General features: G+C 30.2%; 1 protein-coding gene across 1 annotated transcript in view; it reads right to left on the bottom strand.

The window, feature by feature from the left end:
- Positions 1–24,783, bottom strand: part of LOC148306146 (cholecystokinin receptor type A-like) — a 109,862-nt gene that overhangs the window by 24,147 nt on the left and 60,932 nt on the right. The window contains 3 exon segments of the mRNA XM_088265552.1: positions 1,060–1,232; positions 6,044–6,115; positions 12,614–12,793. Of these exon segments, the coding sequence (XP_088121678.1) occupies positions 1,060–1,232; positions 6,044–6,115; positions 12,614–12,793 (425 nt within the window).

Here is a 24,783-nt window from a genome sequence, read left to right as displayed (position 1 = left end):
ACCATATTTTTATCAACAGTTTTTTTCTTCAATAAACTGTGTCATTTCAAGCACAATCATAAAAAGGAAAAAATAATATATTTAAAAACAGTGGTATTAATTATACCTCGATATTTCAAAGACAAGTCAATAAATATTATAAATAATATATTTCTCGTTATTAATACGTTACGAATTTTGGGATATCAATGTTTTTTGAGCTTACAAAAATATCCTTACCCACAGACGAGTTCTCGTAAAGGAAAATTGAACATGATTTTGACGCAATTGAACATGACAAAATGACACCCATCACAAGAAATATATCACGTTATGTAAGGTTAAATAAATACGAGCGTGGTATAATGTGTAACTTATTACGTGTTTTATTAGTATGAAGTTGAAAATAATATGTCTTGACAATAAAATGAAGATAATATATCTGGAATTCTGATCTATTTATTTCCACATTTTTGTGTTTATCTTTAAAAGTTCCTATGGCTTTTTTTGGACTTTATCTTCTAAGAAATATTTTATTTCAGATTTTCGTGAACTTCGGAACATCAGGAAATTTTAGAATTTATATAACGAGTCATGTGTGTATTTACAATATATTAATATATATTAGTTTGTATCGAAATAAATAATTTATATTTAGACGGAAAAAATACAAAAAAAAATATTTTTCAAAAAACACGCGTGCCCAAGGATTTTCTTTAAAATAAACTAGTAATTTCTACGTTTTCTCACTAGAGTATCAATAACCTCTAATATAAATAAAGTGATTTCCTTTTATACTTGAAAGAAAACTGTAATAAAAATATTGCCGTAAGTGTAATGAAAACATTATATATTACTCATTTTATGATAAAAATTTATTTATATCTGCTTAAGTATTCTTATAATTATGTCATAAAATAACATTGTTTTTTCCCATTTTTTCAGTAGCGAAAAGCGAATTTTTAAATAATTTATTCGTGGTGGGTAAAGTATGTACATATATTTTGCATGTATAAATAGTGTTGTGACGAATCTCTGTAATTCAATTTTGCAACAAATTTGATCCATTTTAATCCTTACCTAGCACAACGATAGCAGTCGAAGATCGCCATAAACGCTTGTCTGAACTTCTTGTTCATGAAGCAGTAGGTGATAGGATTACAGCAAGAGCTGACATAGGCCAGCAGTTGTACCAGCGCCACGCCTGTACTTCCCACGATGTTGTAAAGTAGTTCCGGGGAGAACAGGTAAACCTAAAACAAACAAAAAACTTTTACAAGCCATTCAGAAATTAAGGTCGATTATAAAACAACAAAACAAATTAACCATTTTAAACTGTTAAAAGTTGTGAAATAATTTTCCTTTTACGTAATAAAAATGTGACAGTTTTATTTGAATTTTAAACAAGCATTGAAAGAAAATGGTTGCCTAATACGAAACCAAATTATTTACAACATTTTGAGTGTGTCCAAATACTTGTTCACAAAATCTTAATTATCTCCTGTTAAAGGAGTTATTTTGATATTATTTTTTGACATCTCATCAAAGATGAAGAAGAATATGGAAGTCCGCGCATTATTTGTTTATTTTGGTCAAATTGTTTGTTTATTTTTTGTTACACAGAATCAGTTGGGTCTGGGTCGTAATGAATATTATTTTTTACCGAAAAATAACAAAAATGACAAAAAACTGAAATATATAGTCGTAAAGCAACTAAAACTTATAACCTATTTTTGTGAGAAATTGTATAGTAATGAAAAATTAATAATATTTACTATTTTTTTTTAAATATAATGAATATGTATTTTCATAATAGTCTACAAAGCTTTTCATCTAAGTGCCATCCGATATGCTATACGTATTCATAGATAATTGACTAATTTACAGTTTTTATTAAATTTTTTTTAAACTTGGATTATGAAATAACACGGGTTTTATTATAACATGTTAAACTGATTTCATTTAAATAAATTTTCTTCATTCCCTATCGATTTATGTATAATAATAATAATAATAATAAAACCCTTATCCGCACCCCAATGGTGCATAGGGCACTGCGTCATATAAACGCAGTGTTATCTTGATCGTTTACACATGAAGGAAAGGTGATCAGCCCTCCGCTTCAGGTACCAGTCCAGGGTAATATTGAATAAATATGACAGTGAAAAAATCACTTATATTTATTTTACCCCCCTTGGGAATCGAACCCGGGACCTCCAGAACGGTAGCCGAGCGTGCTGACCATTACACTACGGAGGCGATTTATACATAGAAATTGATAAATATTTTTAAATCTCGTTGACCTGAGGGTTATATTTAAAAAAACACACCATGTGAAAATATCGTTTCGTTAGATTATTCAACCAGTCAATTTGTTATTATGAATGAAAATGATTTTGTAACATGCAGTAATTGGAAAAATGGTTAGGTTACATTCTGTAATAAAATCCTGTCAATATTCAATACCACATTTCTCTTGCTCCTGGAATAAAATAATAAATTATTTATAGAAGTTTTTAATTAATGTTTTATTTAGTAAATACCACTATTCACTATGAAATAGTGGTTTTTACTAAGTAAAACATTAATTAAAAATGGATAGATTTTACCACAAAGTGACTGCCGAATCAATTAATGAAATTATTTATAGAAGCTTTCAAAACTACATGTATGTGTTATGATATAATTATTTACCGAGCAGCCAGGGATTGTACGAAAATGTTAACGGAGATCTCTGTATTTTAACTATATTTCGGTGTTTTGGGTTATACAATACACAATTTAAGCCTGTAATAACAACTTTTATAAGTAACAATAATAAAACCTGACTGATATAATACACAAGAGGTTTATTTGGCGTAACAGTTGTTTAACATTGTTAAACATGGTGTAGAAAATTTGTATGATGTATAAAAAAATATCACTGAAAATAGATAAACGATATTATCTCAACACTTGTCTGTCTGTTCCGTGTCTGTCTGCTGTGCTGGTCGGGGTTGTGGGCGTCTGTGTACCGGCCAACGTCAAGTCGTAATCGGATCTAGCTGGCTAATTGAACTAAACACTAATCCCTTTCACTGCCTACACTGGGGAACTTCTAGAAAATTTGGTGATGGACTTACAATCTTGTATTATTTAGATTGGCAGTGACAGGTATATTGAAAGCTTTTAAATGTAAATTCACAGTAAAATTGGGATACAATTTTATGTTGTTTTACATTTTCAATCGATTTTGTAACTTAGTTTAAAAAAAAATACTTAGCAAGAGCAGATCTGTCAGGAAGCCTAGATGCTTCTGTATCAGATCTGGGCATGCGGTGGGACAGCTTTCAATATATATCTAAACAATCATTTTTCTTCTGATTTAAATATGCTTATAATTTATGATAAAGATTTATGATAAAAAAACATACAATTTTATACAAAAAAAATACGCCATGAATGTTTTTCATATATAAACAAAATATAAAGAAAATAAAAATATCCATATTAATGCACTTGATACTTGATACTTAAGTGTGCACATTCTCGATACAGGTCTAAAATATCAAACAATTAATTTCATATAATTAATAAAAAAAATAGGCAAGGAACATTTATGAATTTCAACCAATATCTTCTTTTCCTTACAATGAATTGTTATAACTTGTTTTTATATCTTGAAGTTAAACGTGTGCTCTTTTGATTTTTACAATAATCAAAATGAAAAGGCTAAAGAAAAGCAGTTTTTGTATTGATGATGCGCAATTATAGATAATCACTAAAATAAACAAATTTTCATTCGAAACGAACAGGTACAAAAATTTAGAAGGGAAAAGAATATAAAAAAATCAATCCATAAGAGAGTTTTTGCGTTTCTTTAAAATCAGAAATACAATATTATCTACTAAAATGTTTTTTTTTTAAGTTACGTCAAATGCAGACATGACTGCTTTTCAAATTAAAATACACGTATTCTTTTATGAGAAAACCCATATGTTTCAACAATATGTCTCCCAAATTTATCTAGAGCCGTTGGAGTGATGACTTGCTTCTTCGTATGGGAAATCAAAAAGAAAAAGATATAAAAGACGTAATCTTTTAGGGTCTGAAATATAAAGGGTTTAACGTTTCGCGAGGGGTGGATTTCTCATAATTTAAGTACTTATGACCGTTGATTAAATGTGTGCACATGAATTTAATATTTCAAAGACGTCTCAAATCATATTAACAGTTATTCATACGCCGCGACGTGTGTACCTATCCCCTGAAGCGAGGTTTATATATTATAATAGTTTAATAAAAAAGGTAACATAAAAAAACTAAAATCATGTTTTCAGGCGTTTCCCAGTTTGTGAAATAATCTGGTGAGGATCTTACATACATCCGAATAAAGGGTCTATGATAAATAAAATCATTCCCAATCTAACCATTGATTGTTCTAGTGAACACACACGAACAGTGTCATGAGATTAATGATATATTTAGGAGTTCCTTAAATTTGAGAACTGTGGTTGTTAATTATTGGTAGAATGGTGAATTTTGCACCAGTAAAAAGTGATCACTTTACCAGCCCATGACAGGCATAAGCTCTATAAATACCCAGACATCCACATACTTATTCATCTATGATGAAATGTCAAAAAACATAAAAATATTATTGTTTAAAGGGTTAAGATATATTTTTATAACTAACTAACTAACCAACTAACCATCACGCCACTTCCCCGCAGGGGTAGGCAGAGAAAATAGAACGCCACACCACTCTGTCTTTGCAAACATTCTTCGCATCTTCCACGTTCGTGCATCTCCTCATACACACCGGCCGATTATTTCGACTCCTAACCTGACCTGACCGCATACTGTAATTTTTTTATTATATACTTTTATTTTACATACTAGTATATATTTTTTATCATATTTTATTTGTATAAAGGAAACTGTTTACAACACAGACAGTCAAATAACTTAAAGCATTAGAATCCAAGCATCAAAGATTAAAACTAAAGAACTGCTCAATAATACCGTACGCAATATACTCGTTCATTTTATGAAGACAAGGTAAGACAGAATTCATTATCTTGCCACCAAAATTTTGATCCTCTAAGTAAGCTTAATGCGGATATCATATTATATTATTATTATATAAGTTTTCGTGATATTAATATTTCAATATTTACTCACATTCCTAGTACTGATGCTTTGAACTTCGTATTTTACTTGGTATTCTAGAATTAAGGATGTTTTCATTATTCAAACGTGGAATATTCGATAAATATGCCAAATTAATGCCGACTGATGGTGAATACTTTTTCAAACGTTACGCGTTTCCACTATGCCACTGAAAAGAACAAGAAAAAGGAAAATTTGTAAATTAAAAACTCGAAAAACTCAAAAGTACAATTCAGATCACGGACACCGCTATGTAAAAACGTGAGTAATTTTCTTTAATTGAGAATCATAATATTTCAAACATAGATTGTATTAAACAAATTAGACCTTCAACAATTCGAATTGGACGTCTCAGAAATCACATTAGAGGTTTAATAAATACAATTGAATGTTTCTCAAAAAAAATTGGACGTTACATTGTATTTTATAAAAAAAGTTAGTTTAAAATATATGTATATATATTCATACAAGTTCTACATATACCGTCAGTGTAAATACCAGTCCATATTTTTTGTTCTTAAGACTAGCAAGTGCGTTAGTCTTCAAGTTGACAAGTCTGCGCAGCGCGCTGTCATAGTCTGTGCGCGCTATGTATGCTGAAGTTTTCAGACAAGATTTTCAATACTTATTTTAATCATGAGTAGGTACTGCTTTTCCTTTTTTTATTAAATTGGTCAATTTGTTTTGTAAAGCGTCCAATTTGATTTTTTTTTCACTTTTAGGTACGAATACATATAAATTTATATACACACACACATATATATACACACACATATATATATATATATATATATATATATATATATATATATATATATATATATATATATATATATATATATATATATATTTATTTATATATATTGATTGTAAGTAAAACAAACCTGTATCATAATTTTATGTTAAAACTTACAGTATTTAAGACGTGAAGGGGTGCCCAGCAGATAAAGAATTCAGCTATGATGACAAAGAGCATTCTTATAACCTGTAACAAATAAAAACACTCAGAAATTGTTTTAAAGTAATAAGTAATCACAACAACGCACATTCATGTATTCACATAAACCAACATAGGCGCCGTAGCGTAGTTAGATAGACGCTCGATCGCGAAACTGGCTTCCTGGGTTCGTTTCCCGCCAATTGCGAAATCAATTCAAGAAAGTTTTTTTTCAATTGGTCTGGGTATTCGTGATGAATTCATCACATTTACCTTTCCCATCCTTACTATCCTAAGCTTCTTAATGTAGGGGCTTTGCGGGCGTATTCCTTTTAAGAAAACAATATGTTTTCAATAAATTGAATACATATATATTAAAACACCGAAAAACATTTCCTTTATATTGTACTTAGTAGATGTTATAGATGCTTATAAATTTTCAAACCACGATGAATGAAGATATTTCAGACTTATCAATATAATAAATGCTTGCTAAATAGGACTAACTAATTTAAACAAACGTTGATTAATGCGTTCATAAAAAATATTATAAACCACTTGTACGAGTATAAGATAGTTTTTTTAATTAATAATTGAAAATTATTGAAAAAGTAATTTAGACTTAGCTTCACATTCGGTGTTTGAAAATGATTTTTTATTTATGTTTATATGATAGATTTTAAGAAATAGCGGTATTTACCAAGTAAAACTTAGATTGAAAATTCTAAACCTGTCTGCTTCTGAGAAAATCTGTGACTCTTGAAACTAATCGTGTTTACGTGAATAAATTTAAAATATTGATTTTATATAAGTGTTTTAGTTTTTTTTCATTTTAACATCTATTAGCCATTTTCGCTTATTGCGCATTACGATGAAAGTCTTATTATCAGTTCAAAATGTTCATTTTAGGGTCCGAATATAATCAAAGTAATTTTAGTTTTATCTCGTATTTCATTAACTTAGATTATTTCTCATCTTTCAATATAGTTTATCATACATTCAAATTCTCAAGAGTTTATTTTGGAGAATTTTATTCAAAACTAAATGTTGCATGAGTAATTGACATGTGAGATAATTAAATAAATATTTTAATACCGGAGATAATTTAATTTAACATCAACTAGAATAATGAAATTCAAAATGAAAAGATCTGAGTAAAATAATCATATTTAAACATATCTCAAGAGACCACAATAAAGCACCGAGGCATGAACCTTGAATTTCACGGATTTAAAGGATAATTCAAGAGATACCTTTAAATATTTAGCTTAATTTACTTTACAATCGGCTTACTTCACATAAACGAAAGACAAATAATTAAATATAAGACTAAATAAATTGAATAACCTAATGATAAATGAAACAAAATGTTATCCTCATTTCTCAGTCATGTTTAAAGTAACGTTAATTAATTAAAAAGATAAGGAAGCCCGCAGTATCGGCCTTCGAAGGGCTCGAGGTCTTTCAAAGAACGAAGGTTCAAGATCAGATTGGACGCATAAAGCGTCCAAAAGGGATGCCTCATTTAAAGGCAAAAAGTAAAGGTGACAACCTTTTTTGCTGTCGCCGATATAATCTGATGTTGGATTTAGCTAGATTTTTCAAAACTTTTAAAAGCTATGCAGATGAAACGCACATTTATTTAAATTGGAATTTAGGAGAGAAATGTGAACTTGTTGACTTCATAAGTATATAGAAGGCAAAGGAGAATGGATGGCTGAAAACAGATAAACATGAATACGTTCCAAACAGAATTTTTCGGGATAGCCACACTTAAACAACATAATTTTATTGACAACACGACTCTCCTAATACGATGAGTACCAATTCACCGCCTATAAAAAATCGTATTCTTAGATTCTAATTTCTCTCTTGAGACAGATCAGCAAATCGATATGTTTCATCGGCTACGATAAATTAAGAGAGTTGATGCTGCCCGTCAATTGATTAATGCATTTGTAGTATATAGAGTCATTTATTATAACCGTATGTATACGAGTCAACCAAAAAATAAAATTACTCGACTGCAATCATTGATACTGATTTTTGGAGTTTCTAAAGTCACCTCACCCCCACTACTTCACCAACTGTACTGGTTATGTTTTCCCGATAAAGTGGAGTATAAAGTCTGCCCACTTATGTATAAACAAATACATCTATCTAAAAGAGTTGTGCATTCCAGACAAATTGACGTTTGCGGTTTGATCGGCTTCAACAACTGCCATCGGTGAATTTATCTTACAAGCGTATTACATTTGGCTAGAGTACATTTGCTGTTGGGGGACCGACGTTATGAAATGGTCTTCCACCAGCAGTAAGAATTAATGAGAGTGAGATGATTTTTAGAATAAAACTAAAAACGCATTTGTTTGTTGAAACATCTAATCACCGTGGGGCTCTCTTTACATATTATTTTACGAAAATGGCACTTTTTAAATTATCCAAAATTGTTATTATTATTAACAAATATGAGAAGTAATGTGGGAGTTGTGTGTTCATCATAGCATAAAACTTTACTATGTAGCGTTGATAATTGTTAGCACACGTTGTCACAGATTTCATGAAAACCCGTTGATATCGCGCTTTTAGAATCTTACACATCTATGACTTTTACATCACCAGTTCAGTAGGGTTATTTCAAGTGAAAATTTAACTAATTAATTTTTCTTTTTCTTCTTCTTCTTCTTCTTATTGTAGGCCTTACGGCCTGTTTTTAAGAGGGATTAGCCTCCTGCGACGTCGATTCCCAGCTATCGGCCCATCTCTTTGGTGGTCTGCCCGGGAGTCGTCTACCATGGGGTTGGCCGTACAATGCGATGTGGGGGAGTCTGGATGGTTCCATTCTCCTCACATGCGCATACCATTGTCTTCTTCGTTGCCTTCCCCACCTAACGACATCTTCGATTTCGCATATTTCCCTGATCTTGGCATTTCTCAATCTATCTCGAAATTAATTTTTCAATAGGAATAAAACAATCTAAATTTCGAGATCGAGCTTTCTCACTTGCAAGAAAGAAACTTAATTTATAATTTTTTAAATTCATGACTTTCTTAAGAAAAGACTAGGAGCTGAATTTTTCACCTTTTTCTTTTTCTTCATCATTTTTTTTTAGATTCTATCTGTGACGTCACCTGTTCCTCTTGAGATACGACAACAGGCTATCTCTCCGCCTTTTGTGGATATGCCTAGGGGCTTTCTTGAAGGGAAGATTTCTTATACGTGGAAGACTGTCTTCTGACATTCTGTTAACATGCTCATTCCAGTATCTCCTTCGTTGTCACCCCCACCTCACGATATCTTCCGTCTTACACGTGCTCCGGATATCAATGTTTCTTACGCGGTCTCGCAACGTGTTTCCGGTTATAGATCGGAGAGTTCTCATCTCAGAGTTTTGAAGTCTATTTAGATTTCTAGAGATTTTGTTGTAAAAGTATCTGCTCTTGATCCATCTTCATAAGTGGCTATTGAATATTTATTTTATAAAATAAATAAAACCAGTATTCAAGTTTTTTGAAGAAAAAAATCACCGGTTTAACTCAATTAATTTGGCTAAAATAATGAAATTATTTTAAGAAACAGAATTTATCTTAATTTATTTTAACGACCCCCATACCAGCAAATTTTAGTAAAATTATATTAAGATTTTTTTCAACGACCCTTAAGATTCTTTATGTCTCTGCTTTCGATATGCTAGCCAATGGAACATCCTGGATATACAATACTCTAATGTTTGTAACTAACTAAGATATAGATTTCAAATTATTTAAAAATCTGATTTGAGGGATTGCGCAGTATATTAAAACTCATAAATTGATTATAATGATCTAATGAATGATTATTCCGAAACCGGTAGTAACTAATAAGTGTTTAAAAAAGTGATATTACATGAATGATAAGGAGAGTGTTATATTACCAGGCTACAACGTTAACAATGCTTTTAATATACAATATAAATTAAAATTTTATTTGACTTAAAACTCAAAATAATGTAATAGGTCTTTTGTAATAGGTATTTTGCCACTAAATGATGTTGATGTCCATATATCAGACAACACTCAACCGATTGCTCCTAAAGAACATGTGCTTAAAAGGAGACATTTATGTTTATATTTTTGAAAAAAAAAAGGTTTTCTAATTCATTGCTTTTGTAAAAAGTTATATTGATTTGAAAATGAATTAAATATCTGAAAAAATATGCTATGTGATGCTTTTTTACTATAAAAAGGCAAAAACATTGTAAAACATGCCGAAAATTTTGTCAAGTGTACGATGAAAATGCTTTGAGTAAACAAAGGACCCAGAAGTTATTTGCTCAATCCCGTTCCTGAAATTTCGATGTCAAAGATGCATCTCCCTCTGGTCGGCTAGTCATAGAAAAAGTCGATATAATTTTGAAACTGATGGTGCAAGACTGACATGCAAGCTGTCAGCAAGAAATAGTGAAAACATCAACCACATGGTAGTTTGAAATCATTTAAGAGTAAACTACAAAAAGAAGGGCAATGTTTGGTGCCACACGAATTAACGCAAAAAAAACTTGACAGAATTACCATTTGTGAAATTTATTATTAGATTAAAACCAATATTTTTAGCTTTTCCACTTTTTTATTTGACCAGCGACCGGGTTTCGTCGTTACCGACATCATCAGACTGGTTTGTGAAATGTTACTGAAACGCAACGAAATCGAACCATTTTTAAAGCGTGATTTGTGAAATGTTACTGAAACGCAACGAAATCGAACCATTTTTAAAGCGAATCATTAAAGACTATAAAAATGGTTGAAATACGAGAATATCACATGCATGTGATCATGGTCAAATGCTGGTGACCCTCCACAAACGACTTCAAAGCCTGGATTATCGGCAAATAATGTTATGTTGAGTGTTTGGTGGGATTGGAAGGGAGTTGTCCATTACGAGCTGTTATAACCTAGCTAAACCATCAGTTTAGTCCTGTACTTTACACAACTTGACTGTTTGAACGAAGCAATCTATAAAGTACGGCCAGAATTGGCGAATGAATGAACGAACAGAATGGGAATTGTGTTCCATCATGACAATGCCCGGCCACACACAACTTTGATGACTTTGAACTAATTAATGGTACTTGGTTGGAAAATTTTGATGCATCCACCATATAGTCCGGATCTTGCACTGTCTGATTACTACTGGTTTTGGTCTCTTTAAAAATCTTTTGATGGTATATAATTGATCAATCAAAGACGCACTGAGAATCAATTGGCCACATTTTTCGAATAAACCATAGAAGTTATATTCCAATGGAATTATTAGACTACCCGTAAAATGGTTAAAGGTCACAAATAATAGTCATCAATATGTACTTGAATTTTTTTGTTAAAAAATGTACCAAAAAACCGATGAGACTTTTTATATGACCCAATAGTACTTTAATATTATATAAGCAAAACAAGCAAATAACAAATTTTAAGACTAACAAAGGTATTCCTTATTCATAAATTTTAAAAAAATACCGCATATATGTATATACATAAACCCTTCTGTCTGTAGATATGAAAATATGTCAAAGGTCGAATTCATTTAAAGGGATTTTTAAAATATACGTAGAATAAGCATATCAAATACCATCTTAATATTGAATTTCAGATTTACTATCTTTATTTTCTTTATTGACTCTGATTTCAAAGAGTTCTTACTTTATACATACTTTGATATTCTTAATAAACAAAAAATCTCAAACAGTATGCATAAAAAATATTTTTAGTTTTTCTGAATCTTTTTTCTACGTTCCACATATATGTAGGTAAAGAAATTTGTGATACAATATTATAATGGTTGTTCACAATAGGATTAAATATCGCTTTTTGATCTTGTTCAACTATGAACCACAAAGCATATGTGTGTGTATGTGTGTGTGTAAGTATGTGCTTATTTTTTTCAATCTTCTAGTTCTTTCTGAGTGAAATACATATTATTAGATAAATAACTTTACCCTTCACGAACGTTTTGGTGTGTCCAAATCCTTGTACACAAACCTAGGTTTCTCCACTTCTTCAAGTTTGCTGAAGAGATTTATTATTTACATATGTAAGAGTTCCAAAAAAAATAAGTAATGTGGTTATCAATCATGAGTAGAATGGTGAATATTACACGTGTATGGTTAAGTGATCATTTTATAACTCATTCTACCCATGACTGGCAATCATACTACTCAAAAACTCCTACATATATCATCGATCTTATAAAGCCGTACATATGAGTTCACAAGAGCCATCTGTGTTGGATTGTGAATGATTTTATTAAGCGGAGACCCTTTTTGTATGTGTGCAAGATCCAAACCCCGGATTATGTACACATACTGGGAAACGTCTAAAAACGTGATTTTAATGCAGCTTACATTTTGTCCAGTTATTTTTATTTACAACATTTTGAGTGTGTCTAAATACTTTATGATGGGGCATAAGCCCTATTAATACCCAGACTTCCATATTCTTCTTCATGTATGTTGAAATGTCAAAAATGTATGTTACTAATGTATTTATATTATTAAAATAAAATGTTCTCACGTTTTTCTTAGCTTCAATACTCTTGTCCATGTAGTTCGACCTGATAGCGTGCCTCGTAAAAGTGTAGGTTGTCTCGATGGGGGCTTCAAGGCCTAGGGGGGCGCCAAGACCCTCGCGGGGCCTACCGGACCCGGGGGCCATGCCAGTGGTGTGCCCTTTACCGGATGATGGGATGCTGACCTGCGAGAAAATATATTTAAATTAAAAAACCTTAAATTGCAACTAAAACAATATCGTCAATTATTTCAGGAAGCTGAACTATTTGTGCTACCAGAAATTGATTGCGAACAGTGTCTTAAATGTGTTTTCATGCGCCAACATTTATTTCCTAAAAATATTAATACATAGATCTAGCCGAATAATGTATATTTGAAATCCCTTTTTTCAAATCTAGACTCACGCAAATACACTCATTTTTCATAGCTCCAAAACTATTTCATTCATTCCATAAAGACTTTATGATTAACAATACTTATTTAAATTTGTTTCGATATAACATTTTGCTGAAATTATTTTTTTTAAAAATTGATCTAAGTAGCTACTTCTTTTAATTTATAACTCATGTAGCATATATAATACTTTTTGTTAACTTTTTTCATTTGTATTTATTTGTTTTCTGTTTAAATCAAATATTCGTAGTTTATATTAGTATTATTAATATATTTATGCCTATTTTATTAATTCCACTACCCTTTTTTATAAACTAGAATAAAATGTATATCCACATACAGGTCATGCCTGTGTGGATTTTTTTTGGTATTAACATATTTTTTTTGTATTTAACCTTATTTTTTTTGTTTTGTGATATGCATCGAAGAAAATAAAAATAAAAATAATTAAAAAACAGGCTACTTATATAAGTAAAGATTTATAATGTATATACCTAATATTTTGAATGAATGCAATTTTTTTTCAGACAAATCTGGGTTTCTCCACTAAGGAGTTATTTATGAGTAAGTTTTTCAATTAGTAGAAACATTTATGAAATGTATGGGATAGTTTTGGAGGAGTTTAAAGTAAATCATGAAAGAGTAAGTAGTTTTCAGGCATCTAGTACGTCAAATAATTTGAAAAGAATCTTACAAACACTTACAAAAGGTCTCTTCTAATTGAAAAACTTTTTAAACTTATCCAAAGATTGTGCCAAAGAAGTAGCACGTCCATGAAGGTTTAAGAAATTTAAGAAGTATGTTTATCAATCATGGGTACAATATTAAATGGTAGAGTGTATAAAGTAATCACTTAAACCACCCTGTGACAAATATACAGACTTCCATACGCTCTAATGTAGTTTGAAAATTAAAAGGCATGTTCTTGTGCGTTATTAAGATGAAAAGATACGTAATATATAAATATATATATATATATATATATATATATATATATATATATATATATATATATATATATATATATATATATATATATATATATATATATATATATATATATATATATATATATATATATATATATATATATATATATATATATATATATATATATATATATATATATATATATAAGGTACAGAGTTAATAAGAGAGATAAATAGAAGAAAATTTAGAATGGATTTAAGAAAATTAAGAAAGATAGTAATCATGCGTTTTTTTAAGGTTATTAGAGTTGATGCATGTATCAAAGAGTCAATTCATACCTAAGTTTCAACTTTAAAAAAGAAATAACTGAAGAATGATATGTTACGTCGAGGAATGTAATGTGTTCTCTTCTGTGAAGAGCAATGCTATAGACAATGATAAAAAGGTAAATAAAAGATTCAGTAAGATATTTAGATACAACGGGGTTGTAAAAAATGTTCTAAAATATACAAAGAGATTGAAGATGTATGTGCTTACTGAAATGAAGCCAATTTAGTTCATTGCTAGAAGGTGATAATGGTTTTTAAGAAAATCATGTTTAAAAATGAAGCAAATACTATTATTCTGCAGATGCTCCAGACGATCATCAATATTGACATCAAATATGCAAACATTAATATAGCACACTGATGATAGAATGATAGATTGTGACAGACTTATTTTCATTGTGGTTGGAAGTGAGTTCTGTAGTATTTTAAAACAATAAACAGAGCGATAGAATCTCTTCAGATCATCAGTGATCTATTCAAACCAGGATAAGAAGTTTAAAGAAATAAAAACAGAATGTCGAAGCACAACAAAGTTATTCAATGGAAACTCATTCTGAGAATTTCAATTTAGCTTTCAGCACCCTCATGTAGCCAATATTATCACTGGCACTAATATAATTTTTACAATATACATTTTTTTATTTAAAGGAAAACACTTGTTTTTACCACTAGAGTTATATTAATCAACAACTTCAGGTCTAAATATAAACTGGTGTTTAATATTAAATTTCATCATGTCTTACCACAAAGCTAATGCCGAAACAATAAATAAATAAATTATATTACGATTCATAAAGAACCAACATTACTTCTTTTGGGAGGTGGCTGAGCTTTGGAAATGAATGTATTATATACGTAACCACAGTAATCAACCGGTGAGTTACACATACGTAATTCCAACACTTCGTAAAGAGCACGAGGGTCCAAGAATTTACGAGTAATTTTGAATTGGGTTCGAGGTTATTGGGCGCTTAGTTGTTTTGGGTTTGATTAGTGGGTTTGTTTAGAGGTAAGTTAAAGGGTTTGTTTAGTGGTTGTTTTTGGGTTAAGTTAAGAGATAATTTTAGAGCTTGGGAGAAAGTTGTTCGAAATGTCTCGAAAGGGTGGGTTTTTAAATAATTGAATACCGAGTGTCTGTGACCTTGATTATGAAAACGTTGCACCCGAAATGTCTTATTGACGTGGTATTTGAACCCAAAAATAGTATTCTGTACAAGAAACGGTTTTTAATGCAATTTACATGTAATTAAAATGCGTCTTGGAAATTCCTGAAGAATATTAAAAAATAAAATTATCCCGAATCATTAAACAGACCTGAAAATATCACTTATAATTTAAGGTAGAAAAAAATTCTATTTGGTTGTTAAAAATAGAAAATAAAACGATTTAATTAAAAATTATAGTTGAAATTAGTTAATTAAAAATTATATGATGTATTCAAGGGTTTAGAATTTAAAAATTATTTGAAAGTAATCTTTTATACATTTCACAAAGGTTTTTTGCCATAGATAGCAACAACAAAAAAATCTATTGACCCCACTAAAGAACAACTTTTAAAAATTACCCCCTAGAGCCCGCAAACGATTACAGAGTTTTGCAATATGCGAATCCCATTTGAACTTATTGTCTATACATTCAATTTTATCACAACTGCAATTTTGTTGCCGTTCATTGTGCAAACAGTCAAACTCAAAGCCAGCATTGATAGAGAGAAAAATTCAGTTAATAAAAGTTCCATTTTTTCTGTTACAGTGAATGAAAATGTTAATTATTTGAAGTTAGGACTAAAAAATTAATCATTTCAAAATTATTTACGTACCTACGTAGTATTTCAAAAAGACGACTTGATACAATATTTCATAACTGGCACAAAATAAGCAAACCATACTTCCATAGTTTTTTTTTTATAATAATGTTTTCAAACACTTATGTTTTGGTTATAAGTAGTAAAACCCTTATCCACACCCCAATGGTGCATTGGGCACCGCGTCATATAAACGCTGTGTTATCTTGATCGTTTACACATGAAGGAAAGGTGATCAACCCCCCACTTCAGGTAACAGTCCAGGGTAATATTGAAAAATATTATATGTATTATCTTAAAGACTTCAGCCGTTCAATAAATAAATATTATAGTGAAAAAACACATATACTTATTTATTTGACCCCCCCTGGGAATCGAACCCAGGACTTCTAGAACGGTAGCCGAGCGTGCTGACCATTACACTACGGAGGTGGTAATTTTTTTTTAGTTATATCATAAGAATAATAAAAATTACTTTATGTTATATTTATTGAAAATATTTTGCTATTTTTTTATTGAACCTTTTAACAGAAAGTTTTTAAAAAAAACCTTTTTTAGTAACGCAATTAATTTATTATTGAACAATGAAGTAAAAACGTGTGATAATGATAAATATGATGTTTACTTTCATTAATTTTAAAGTATAAACTATACTTTTCCATTTTGATTAACGTTTTTACTAAAAGATTACTTCAAAATTTAAAAAAAAAAACAACTCATAAATTAACGAACGAAGACAATGGAAAATTTAGATTTTTTACTTACCAGGATTTAAGAAAACGAGAGGAAGTTACATACGAGTATATCCAATGATGGATTTCCAAGATGATGTAATAAGTGATAATCTCTTAAACCATTAGACAAACTCCAGCGATTTTTCAAAAGCAGCAATATGGTACTGATTCAATTTGACTTATTTGAAGTTCATTGAAAGGGAACCATACGATTCCACTTTATGAAAATGCGAAAGAGTATATACAATAAATATATTTCCTAATAAATCCTTTAATGGATAGGCCATCTTCAAAGGAAACTTCTTTAAAAAAATGTCAATAACATCTACAATTTCTTTGATAAAGGATTCTGAACCCCTTTATTTATTATTATAAACGGTATTTTAATAAGTATAAGTATATGATCGATTTTAATGTCAAACTCGTCATTGACAGAATGTGGTCTTATATTTAGAAACGCATTAAATAATTAAATTTTAAATCTTAGCATAGATGAATAAGAATACGGATGTCTTGGTATTTACAGAGCTTATGACTGTTTAAGTGATCACGTAACATACGTGTAACATTCACCATTTTACCAGTGATTAAAACTACTCCATACAACTTTTTGAAACTCAAACATATATCATAAATCTCAAGACGCTTCATGTTCGAGTTCACTAGAGCTTTCTATGATTGGATTGAGATAGGTTTTATTCAGCAGAGACCCTTTTTTATTTAAGGGATTTTTTCAACAGGAATATTTTACATATTGGGATACCGCTAAAACATGATTATAAAATTTGAAGCTGCTAAAAATTTGAGTAGTTTTTTTATTCACATCCCAAAATTTACTTTTATTTCAATATTTCAGGTTTAAGAAAAATATTCCAATTAGTTTTTGTAACTAAAATATGAAAGAAAATCCGGCTTGACTAACTGATGATTTGTCGTCAATAATAACGACAAATCAGGTAGGTGTATTTTACTGAATTTACATGAAATGTGAGCGTTTATAATATTCACAAAGAGAATTTAAGCGTCACACCGCAACGAACAATGAATTTGTAATGGTACGATTAATGTTCAATGGCCACCCTCGAATTTTCGATACTCTAAAGTTTCATAGTTTGTGCCGGAAAATAATTTATCGTCTGGCATTTGCATGTAGCGTGGAATTGATTATTTATTTTTCTAGCGAGGTGATGTTGTTCAATATCTGTATAACCAGCGAGATCACCTAGACCAGTGAATACAGATTTTTGCAGAAAAATAAATTCTTATTCCGATTATGCTTTAAATTTGTGTCCATTTTAATATTAAAATATTTATGTTATGATTTTATTCAAATATTTATTATGATGTTAGAATTTTTGTCCGCCTCCGTGGTGTAATGGATAGCGTGTTTAGCTACCTTGCTGGAGGTCATGAGTTTGATTTCCAAGGGCGGGATGAAGATAAATATGAGTGATTTTATACTCTGATGTACGTGACATTACCCTCGACTGGTCCCTGAAGCAGAGGATTTATCACCCTGCCTTCATGAAAGTAACGATCAAAAAAACACTGCTTTAATACTACACAATTCCTTATGCACCATTGGGTGCCGATAATGGTTAGATGAAGAATATCTTAATTTGATAAAGTTAACAGTTATATACGTTTTAGTGAAACGTTATTTTGCAAATAAAAATCATGAATGAAATAATTTTTCAGTTTATGGTATATTTTAAACATAAAAGGGTATCTTTAAAACACCGAAAAAGCTGGTTATCTCAAACACTAATTTTACTTTGGGTCCACTACCTACTACTTAACAAAGTACCAATTGCTGAATTTAAATAATGCTGCCGTGAATTCAGAACCAATAACAAAACCCTGCAAAATTAATAAATCTCATATTAATTATTTTCATGCAGAATTCGGGAATTTTTGGAGGGTAGGATGAAAACATTGTATACACGGATGAAAACATGGGTTGTATATTGGTAACCACTGATCTATACCCAGAAGATTAAATGCTTATCAAATCACGCGCCATATAAAGGAAAATGAAAATGAAAATACTGAAATTGGGGCTCATAAATGCAAATAATTGTATTGAGGGTTTTAAATTCATTATCATGCTGTTAATATAAAATACTGTTTTATTCACAATTTTATTACGTGTAAGCAGTATTATCAGTAAATAAATTTTATGAACCAAAACATCGGATTATTAGAGCGCTTGAGATACCAACTGAATTATTTTTAAAAACTTATAAAATAAAACAAAAACCTTGTCATTTTCAGGGATGAAACGGTTTCAGTATTTAGCCTTACTTATTTACCCACTCTTTTATCCCGCCTACTCACCTAACTATGAATATTTCACATTTTAAAGTTAAGTACACATCCATCCCTGAAGATGCCTAGATGCTTGTTTAAACCGGTACTAAAAATAGAGGTGGTTAGTAAAAAAAAAATTATTAAAAAAATATACATAAATTTTTGCTTGTGAATTTTTATCGTAGATATTTCGGTACCTATAAAAACTGAATTTATAATACTTTATAGAACGTATTCTTAAAGAAAATACAATACATTTTGATACAATATTGAGGTTTTTTTAAGCATTAGCCAGAAATTTTAAGATGGTGATTCAGAAAAAAAAATCTTGAGATATTTGCGTTCAGTTATTCAGAATGGAATTTTATAATGCCGATGTTCAAAGAAAATTTGCTTTGATGTTTTGATTACTTTTGTATTAGACAATGCTTATACGTTTGGGCGTTATTTACGAAGCTTTGTATAGTTAGTTCTCTTCGCATTTGTATAAAATCCTAGTAATGAATCCACACAAATTTCTCCTTTACTTCAACAAAAATGTTTTTCAACTACTGCAATTGATATTTACGTGGGTATATCATAATAAAATGAAACATTTCAATGTTGAGATAATTTTATTTATTTCATCATAAACATAATAACAAATTACAGTAATATTCCCTCACTGGGTTTTCCCGTGCGGAGGGCATATTTGATTGTTTTAATTTATAAATTTGTTATGACAGAAAATTATTTAAAACAAACAATCAAATACGTCATGGCCGAATAATGCGATATATTCCCGACCAACCTTCTCCATAATCTATTCATGGATAGCTCTTGTATGTTTAGTTTATATTTTTAATTACCTTGTGGATAACGGAAGTAAGTTATATAACTTTATTGCATAATAATCAAAGTTTTTTTGAGCAAAAGAGGTGTGTATTAGGTTTTGTTTGATGTGTTTGGGATCGATTAGTTCTATGTACATTACCATAAAGTTGGTTGATTGTGATTTTTGTGCTTTGCTGGGAAATTCTTTCTTGTGTTATGTGAGAGGAATTCTATAATGCATATGTAAGGTAAAATATGGTTTGATTGTGACAAATTATAATTTATTGAATATTTCTTCTATGGGACTCCATCTCTGAACTTTAATATTCTTTTTTATATTGATTTTTGGGCAACAAAAACACTTTTTAATAATGCATTACTCGTAACACATCAACCTGAAATCCCATACTGTAGAATAGAGCGTAGCTATTTTTACTAATTGTTGTGTATTTATATATAATACATTTAGTTTCAGGGAGAGACTGGAATATCCAAACACTGTGATACTCTTTTTAATTAAATTGGGTTGAAAACATTTTTTTTTTTTACAAATAGTGCATTTTTATACCAAAAAATACTTTTTCACAGTTCACTTAGTCTAAATAACCGTGTAGATAAAGGTTCATTCCAAAGATTAAATTAAAAGTAAAAGTATATTTTAAATAAAGATAAAACTAAAAAATACTGATTTGGGATAATTTAAAAAGATGGTGAACAGGAATGTTTTGCTATTTTTTTGGATCTGCCCTAAAAACATGGCGTATAAAGGTGTCATGATTTACAAAAGTATGCCTATCAATGCACTAATTTAAAATACTAACACGAAGCATTTTAAATAAAGAATTGTTTTTATTTTAACTGGTAAAAGTTTCTAACAATAGTTAATCCTAATTTAAAATATAAAAAAATAATTGATATTCAACTGTTTTAAACTTTGTCATTTAACAGTTGAATATCAACAAACTGTTTAAATGTAACTTTTCAGAACTTGAAAACTTTTACCAACAAATTCACTAATAAGTTCAAATGAAATATTAATGGGATAAGTCTAATTGTGAGATATAAATATGATAAATATATGTTCCATACTTTTTTTACAATTTAAATTGATACATAAAATAACTTGTTTTCTCAAGTACTCAAGATAAGCGTATTTAAATGAAAAAAATATGTTTTAATTTTTTTAATGCAGAAATCGCAGTATGGCTTGAAATTAGGTTAGATTAATGATGTTCTTGAAGATTCATCAAGATTTTTTGAAAGCAGTGTTTGAGTTTTGCCTTTCAAAAAAAGCTACATAAGTACACTTAAACCTAAACACCAAACACAAACATTTCTTCTTCTTCTTCTTCTTTTTGATGGCTTTTCACCCTTCTTGGGTGTTATAGCCAGTGTCGAGTTATTCTTTATTTACACTTTTTACATTTGACTTATAAGTGTTAGTATTCCAGTTAGTGGGGTTAGTTTTATTAGTAATGACACAAACATTTCAAATGTAATTCATTTTATATTTTAAACTACCTGTAAACAGCCACGCATTAGGTACTCTGGCTCAGCCTGGTTACTTGGAAATTAAAGAAAATGGAAAGAACATTTTTTTATGTATTTGCTTGTGAAGCAATGAAAATAAAAAATGAGTATTTTTTAAATGATTGCAGTCAAAAACATTAAATACCCTAATTGACTGCAGCTGTCAAGAAGCAAACTATCCACCAAAAGCAATAGTTAGTTTTGGGTGTGTTGCTAGTACGTTCTACCGACGACGCTGTCATAGTAGTAAAAAAATACGTTAAAATATTTTTTTTACCTGTCAGAGCTAAAAGCATCAGTCACTGGTATCTACAACTATATTAAAACATGAGCTTATTTAAATACATTGTTGTGTCAAAATTTCAAAGAAATCTCTTGAATTCTTAAATCTCGAGAATTTCATTAAAGATTTCGAAATTTTTGGCAAACGAACTTAATTTTTTTTATTTACTTGGATGATAATCCCAGTACCCTGTACACCATAATTTTAAATGATGTAATCCTTCCGGAAAGAGGAAATAAAAACGCAAAGATCCATCTTAACATTTTGTGGTACATTAAGCATCAGTGCTGCAAGGCTCTCATATTTAATTATGAGCCATTATTTACGAAAATACTATTATTAGGTACTTGCATAAATTTAGGTCGCCCAAGAGGAGTTCCTAATTTATATTTTCGTCGAGTCTAGCAACCCTTAATTGCGACTGGCAAGGCCAGATAAGGGTCATGCTCCTAACCAGGGGTGACAAACTTGATCGTTTATTTTTTTTTTTTAAATATAGAAAGTAAATTTCAAGAAGCAGTCACTGAATGCAGTCTAAATACGATCTCTCAAATGAATGTGCACAAAACAATGTATAATAGGGGTTCAAATGGCCTATGACGGTCGTCAGCCCCGTAAATACCCAGACATTCACATTTTTCTTAATCTTTGATGTGATGTAAAAAAATAAGAAGAAATAAACATCCACTTAATGATCTACAAACCTTGTTTATCATTTTTAAACCCTTATTCGCACCCCAACGGTGCATAGGACACTGCATCATATAAAAATAGTATTTTTTATATTTAACATATGAAGGAAATGGGATCAGCTCTCCACTTCAGGTACCAATCCAAGGTAATATTGAATAAATATTAAAGTGTAAAAATCACTTATATTTATTTGACTTCCCCCCCTGGAAAACGAGCCCGGGACCTTTGAAACGGTAGCCATACGTACTGACCAATACACAACGAGGCGGACATAATGAGTTCATAATAAGTAAAGAAAATAATAAATGTAACTCCCATCTAAAAAAATTTAAACTAGAAAAAACAATTGTTACAAAATTTATATGAACATTTTGTGTTAGGAATATCAGAAATAATATGACGGGCACATCAGGAAAAATGAGTTTTAGAGATAGAACAATTCGATTTTGGTTCGTAAATTTTATTAGAAATAAGGTTCTCAATACATCGGTTCGAACGTAATAGGACTAAGGAGACCGCATAAAACCGGGTGACTTTAAAAGTTCTTATAATAAATAAAAAGATTATTTGTCCCATGGACTTTGTAAATCATAAAATGTGTCGACAAATCTTTCAACCTTACTCGACAGATTTGTCATCAGATAAATAAAAATCTTTATAAATTTAATAAAACTCATTCTTCGTTTACAACGACCTTTATTTTGGTACTATTATTATTCGTAACCAATAAAAAGTTTATTTTATTCATTCACTTTCACTTTGTAGTAATACCAGATTTAATTCACAACATTTTGAGTGTGTCCAAATACTTGTTCATAATCTGGATTATCTCTAATTATAGGAGTTATTTTTCGACATTTCAACATAGATGAAGAAGAAGAAATATTTTTTTGACATCTCAACATAGATGAAGAAGGTTTAAACCAGCCTATGACGGTCGTAAGCCCCGTAAATGCCTAGACTTCCATATTCTTCATCATCTATGTTCAGATGTCAAATAGTTGTACCAAATTTAAGTTTTGCTCGGTAAATACCATTATTTCTTAAAATCTATTGTGACACGAATTTTGATACAATCCGCATGGTATTCGGTGTTTGTAAACAAAAATAACCTCACTCAATTGAGATGTTAATATTGCTTCTTCTTCTGACCCTTATCAGCAACTAATGGTGCATAAGGCACTGAAACGTATGAACGCAGTGTTATCTTATCGGTTACTTGAACACGAAGGCAAGATGATCAATCCTTAGCTCCAGGAGTCAGTCCAGACTAATATCAAATAATAATAATAATAGGGTTAAAAAACACCAATATTTTATTTTAAAAACCCTCCACCTTACCTGAAAATTGAACCTGGGACCTACAGAGTGTTAGCTAAACGCACTAACCATTACACTACGAAGGCAGACAATATTTAAAGGTTTATAACAGATATACAAAAATATAATAGTAATTTTTAAATATATAATATTAAATTACACATGCTAAATTTATTTTATTATGGACAATCAAAGTATTATTACGTTGGCAAGCCTTCATTAAGAATTGAGAATTGGACTCTAAAGATCTTCTTACTTCAAATACAACCGAAATAATCGATCCAAAAGAAAATTTAAGCAAATTAAGTACAATTTACATACATTAAGGCCTTCTGTGGCCCAGGAAGGAGAAAGATAATGACAGGCAATTTTTTTAAGTGGTTCAAAATCACGATTACGTTTGGACGATTGGTCAGTATTAAAGCATTGTAAATACTTTTTATCGCTTTTATAAATGCAAAAGCCAAATAAAAATTCTTGACACAGCAGGCTCGTTGACCATACCGACTGTTTACTCCGTTTACGGCTTAATAAGTACATATAAAAATGTTCTATAAGCAACATTTATATGGAAAGTGGTGCCGATTTTAAAATGTCATACTGTTATTTTTGTAGCAGATATGTACCTACAGGGTGGTTTGAGTATTTTCATGCTCTCTGCGTTGCGCTCTGTTAATCTTGCCAACTTTTTAAGCAAAAATTAATTCTTCACAGTCAGATATGGTAGAATTTCATACAGATTTAAATATTACACCCGTTTTTTTAATTGTGCTATTTATTTTAATAAATATTTTGTATTATTTTATTGATTACTGCAACCAAGACTTTTTAAAATAAGTCTCTGTAACATAATGTCCGCCTCCGTAGTGTAATGGTCAGCACGCTCGGCTACCGTTCTGAAGGACCCGGGTTCGATTCCCAGGTGGGTTGAATTAAATATGAGTGATTTTTTCACTGTAATATTTATTCAATGTTACCCTGGACTGATACCTGAAGCGGAGGTTTGATCACCTTTCCTTCATGTGTAAATGATCA

This window comes from Brachycentrus maculatus, unplaced genomic scaffold (assembly GCF_059751285.1).
Source record: "Brachycentrus maculatus isolate JH-2025_06_01 unplaced genomic scaffold, ASM5975128v1 h1tg000249l, whole genome shotgun sequence".
In the NCBI taxonomy this organism is placed as follows: domain Eukaryota; kingdom Metazoa; phylum Arthropoda; class Insecta; order Trichoptera; family Brachycentridae; genus Brachycentrus; species Brachycentrus maculatus.
This window is presented reverse-complemented; position numbering and strand designations above follow the sequence as displayed.